At 37.6% G+C, this 5,043-nt stretch overlaps 1 protein-coding gene across 1 annotated transcript; it reads left to right on the top strand.

Moving 5' to 3' along the window:
• The first annotated feature begins 1,132 nt into the window (after window positions 1–1,132).
• Window positions 1,133–4,601, top strand: LOC117629838 (inositol-3-phosphate synthase). The gene is made up of 8 exons (XM_034362467.1): window positions 1,133–1,614; window positions 1,774–1,842; window positions 2,049–2,184; window positions 2,295–2,542; window positions 2,669–2,895; window positions 3,058–3,539; window positions 3,737–3,799; window positions 4,221–4,601. The coding sequence occupies exons 1-8, from the start codon at window positions 1,427–1,429 to the stop codon at window positions 4,338–4,340; spliced, it is 1,533 nt and encodes a 510-aa protein (XP_034218358.1). The 5' UTR covers window positions 1,133–1,426; the 3' UTR covers window positions 4,341–4,601.
• The last annotated feature ends 442 nt before the right edge of the window (window positions 4,602–5,043 follow it).

Genomic DNA, 5,043 nt, shown 5'->3' with positions numbered 1-5,043 from the left:
AAGCTGAGGGGCATTTGTGGGAGCATATATTTTCGTCTCCAATCAGGGCACGCCACGTGGAAAAGAAGATTATCTCTTAAATTAATTAATTAAATCAGTTTATCTGGCTAATTAATTAATTGGGATAAATATCTTAATTAATATGATATTATCTTTATTTAAAGAGATAATATCATTAATTCAGATATTATCATAATAAAGAGAAGATAATATTATTTAATTCAAATATTATCTTCTTACGAGATAATATCATTAATTCGGATATTATCAAGTCCGACTCGATGCCTACGAAACCCTAGCCCCGATGATATTATCAAGTCCGACTCGATGCCTACGAAACCCTAGCCCCGAGGCTCCTATAAATAGACAACCTCATTCATCATTCAAGGTACTTCAGAAAACCTACTCCTAATACCCGAGAAAAATATCCAAAGCTCTTTCTCCCTCTCCACTCTCCATATTTTCTCCACACGGCTCCGGCCACCTGGTTTACACCATACATACAACTCTGTACCCTTTGCTTAGCTATTGTTTTCCTACAAACACTCGAACTAACTTAGGCATCGGAGGGCCTTTGGCCAACACCCCCCGGGTGTGATCTATTTACTCAAATATTTTTTTACAGGAATCAAGGAAGAGAGAGAAGGAAGATCGAAGGTTGAAGGATCTAGAAGCGAATATTCTCCCGGAGATTATTTGCACAAACAATATGCAAAAATAATTCATAAAAAATACAAAAGAAAAACTTATGTATACATGACACACTGCTATTGATAGGAATATAGAAGCTCTTACTTACCTTGTAAGTAGGAAAGTATATTTCTTTGGTAAATACCTTGGGGTTTAGGGCCTTGGATTCTACATTTGCCCCCAAACATGATAAGATCTTGATTCTGCCACTGAACACTTTCGTGTAACGAAGAAGCGTCAATAATACATATTCTTGCAAAAAGAGGCATTAGGGAAGGGAAGAAAATGAAATTTTCTTTTTTAAGAGTTTTCGTATCAGTTTTGCCTCTTCGATTATGCCAAATTGGAAAATTTTATATTTTGAACTTACAAAAATAATGTACTATATGCCTATATGGGGAAAATTAGAGGTCTAAATGGAAGCAACCTTTTCTCTCCTCTCTTTTATCTTTATTCATAATTTTTGGGTTTTGCTATATTTGCATGGCCAAGCTTCTCCAAACCAAGAGCCAATAATACTGAGGCACTAGAAGCCACTCAGTTGAGCCACGTGTAGCTGCAGTGTCACATCTCCTCTATAAATACAGCGCATTGGAGCAAGTTGAAGGAGCAGTACAAGCCTAGGATTGAGAACTGATAAGTAGTGCTACATCTTTATCTTCTCTCCAGTCTTTGTTTGGTTCCATAGAAAATCTAATTTTCTCGGGGAGGAAGAACAAAAACAGAGATTGAGAAAATGTTCATCGAGAGCTTTAAGGTAGAGTCCCCTAATGTAAAGTACACGGAGAATGAGATTCATTCCGTGTACAGCTACGAGACCACTGAGCTTGTCCATGAGGAAAGGAAGGGCACATACCAATGGATTGTCAAGCCCAAGACTGTCAAATATGAATTCAAGACTGATATCCATGTCCCCAAACTAGGGTTTGCATCACTAACCCAGACCGTTTTGTTTTGCCATTTCAAAATTAAAAATGAAATCTGATTGTTGGGTTATGATTTTGTCTTTCATAATTTTTCTGGGTAAGCCTTAAAGTTTTGATTTTTATTGATTTGATGTGTTTGTTGATTTTTGGGATACAGGGTAATGCTTGTGGGCTGGGGTGGAAACAATGGCTCAACTCTCACTGCTGGTGTCATAGCAAACAGAGAGTGAGTGCTTCAATTTCTTCATTTGCACCTGCATTTTAGTAACAATTTTTATTTGGGAATCAAATTTAAGCTCTAATCATTGTGATGGTTGTTCAGATTGTGTTTGGGCTTTAAAATGTTGATATATGAATTTTTATTAAATGTTCCACTTTGTCTGTACATGAATTTTTTATTATTTGTAAGATATGGGTATTGTAAATTCTCAGAGGAATCTCCTGGGCAACCAAGGACAAGGTGCAACAAGCCAATTACTTTGGCTCACTGACCCAAGCCTCATCAATCCGTGTTGGGTCTTTCAATGGAGAAGAAATCTATGCCCCATTTAAGAGCCTGCTTCCTATGGTAATTTTATACTTTTGATTTCTTAATTGGTGTTTCAGTTGCTTCTGGTTTAATTAATTATGTAAAATTATACATTAACATTAATTAAGACCTAAAATTTTGGTTTTCAGGTTAACCCAGATGACATTGTGTTTGGGGGTTGGGATATAAGTGATATGAACCTAGCAGATGCTATGGCTAGGGCCAGGGTCCTGGACATTGATCTGCAAAAGCAACTGAGGCCATACATGGAGTCCATGCTCCCACTCCCTGGAATCTATGACCCTGATTTCATTGCTGCTAACCAAGGTGCACGTGCCAACAACGTGATCAAGGGGACCAAGAAGGAACAAGTCCAACAAATCATCGAAGACATTAGGTACTAGTTAATACTAAAATATAATTAATTAACACAAATCAACAGTGTTAACTGTCAAGTGTTTGTCCTTCTAAGGAAAGAAAGTTTGGTGCTAATTAGTGCTTTATGTATGTGCTAATTAAACAGAGAGTTTAAGGAGCAGAACAAAGTGGACAAGGTGGTTGTGCTGTGGACTGCCAACACTGAGAGGTACAGTAATGTGGTTGTGGGGTTAAACGACACCGTGGAGAACCTTTTGGGTTCAGTGGAGAAGAATGAAGCTGAGATTTCTCCTTCCACCTTGTATGCCATAGCTTGTGTTCTTGAAAACGTTCCTTTCATCAATGGGAGCCCGCAAAACACTTTTGTCCCAGGTAGCCTAGCTAATAGCCCTTTTTATGTTTTCTATCTTTTGCAAAAATTTTGGCTAATAAATAACCTTTTCTCATCTCTTTCTTATTTTCCAAAATTTTTAGTTAATAACCCCTTGCTCCAATCAAGTGCTTGATGTGATTGAATGTGACTGTTATTGGCAGGGCTAATTGATTTGGCAATAAGGAGAAACTGTTTGATTGGTGGGGATGATTTTAAGAGTGGTCAGACCAAGATGAAATCAGTTTTGGTTGATTTCCTTGTTGGGGCTGGCATCAAGCCAACATCCATAGTGAGCTATAACCATCTTGGAAACAATGATGGCATGAATCTTTCAGCCCCACAAACCTTCAGGTCCAAAGAGATTTCAAAGAGCAATGTTGTGGATGACATGGTCTCTAGCAATGGCATCCTCTATGAGCCTGGTGAACACCCTGACCATGTTGTGGTCATCAAGTATGTGCCATATGTGGCAGATAGCAAGAGAGCCATGGATGAGTACACTTCTGAGATTTTCATGGGTGGGAAAAACACCATTGTGATGCACAACACCTGTGAAGACTCCCTCTTGGCTGCTCCTATCATCCTTGATTTGGTTCTCCTGGCTGAGCTCAGCACTCGCATACAGCTCAAATCTGAAGCAGAGGTATATTTGATTTTGTAACAATAATAATGCAATTGCTCACTTTAGCTTAATTGTTCACAATTGGAGCATAACTAGCTTGGATGTGCTTGTGCAACAGTTATTATTTAGAAGTCACATTATATTGGTCATAGTAGCATTAATAATGACTTGTCATTGGAAATGATGCTAAAATGTTTTTCTGTCTCCTTTGTTTACAGGGCAAGTTCCACTCTTTCCACCCAGTGGCAACCATTCTCAGTTACCTCAGCAAGGCTCCTCTGGTAAGTCTAATATCAATGGTTTTTTCACTGTCATTGGTATACATCAGTTGCTGTTATGAGTTTATTTTTGCACATTAATGCTCTTGAGAGGTATCCAGAAATGAAAGACAGAAAAAAAAAAGAAAAAAAAGAAAAAGGAAATTAGAATTTAAGTGGTTGATTTGACATTTATGTTTTCTGGTTAAGATTCCAAAGTGGCTTCACAAAAGAGTGAGGGGGAAAAGTGTCAGAAATATTAATTGGGTCATGGGGGAATTGGGCTTCAAGTAGTTGATTAGACATTTATGTTTTTTAGTTGAAAAAAACATGGTGGCTTCACATGAGAGTGGGGAAGGAGGTTGGTAAATATTAATTAGGTCATGTGAGTCTTGAAACTACTGAGTGATTTATAACAATCTGGTGTGGTGTGTTGGCAAAACAGGTTCCGCCAGGCACTCCTGTGGTGAATGCACTGTCAAAGCAGAGGGCAATGCTGGAGAATATCCTGAGGGCTTGTGTTGGTCTGGCTCCTGAGAACAACATGATTTTGGAATACAAGTGAACCAAAGAGATGGAAGATTTGATTCAGAAAGTTCAAGAATCACTCCCTTCCTGTTTATTTAATCTGGTGTTTGCAGATTGTGTGAGTAGTCTTTGTGTTTGATCTTTTACTTTTCTATTTCTAGGTGATCCCAAAGTATGTAATGCAGTTGCTTCTAGCTCATTCAGAAGCAAGCAATTGTAATGGAAGTAAAAATTTATAATATTGGACAGTAGTTATGTGCCTAATTGTGCAATGTCATTATGCATATTTAAGTTTTAAGCCTGCCCTTTTTCTACTACCCTGTTCTGTTGCATTTCAAGATAGCTTAATTGCCAAAAAGTAAGCGTACAAATTTGTTTGGTTCTTGACGAAAACCAGAAAAGAGGAATTTCTCAAATCAACTTTCAAAAGAACAAAAACATTAACCCTTCAGTGCATTCTTCACTGGTCTCAGTTTCTTAACATCAGAAACATTCTGTACTGATGGAATTGGCAGGTGGCCATGGCAGAGTTGAATAATTTGAGGACCATAAAAGATGAGTAAGGAGTACGTTCCAATGATCCCCCTTGGGTTTTATTTTCCTTCCTTAAGGAAAATTTGGAAAAATGAGCTAAAATTAAATACACATTTTGCATGACCATATTGTCCCCATTAACAATTTAGAATAACAATATAGCATTAAATGCATGTTTTTTTTAATTTGATTTCATATGGGTATAA

This window comes from Prunus dulcis, chromosome 6 (genome assembly GCF_902201215.1).
Source record: "Prunus dulcis chromosome 6, ALMONDv2, whole genome shotgun sequence".
Taxonomy (NCBI): domain Eukaryota; kingdom Viridiplantae; phylum Streptophyta; class Magnoliopsida; order Rosales; family Rosaceae; genus Prunus; species Prunus dulcis.
This window is presented reverse-complemented; position numbering and strand designations above follow the sequence as displayed.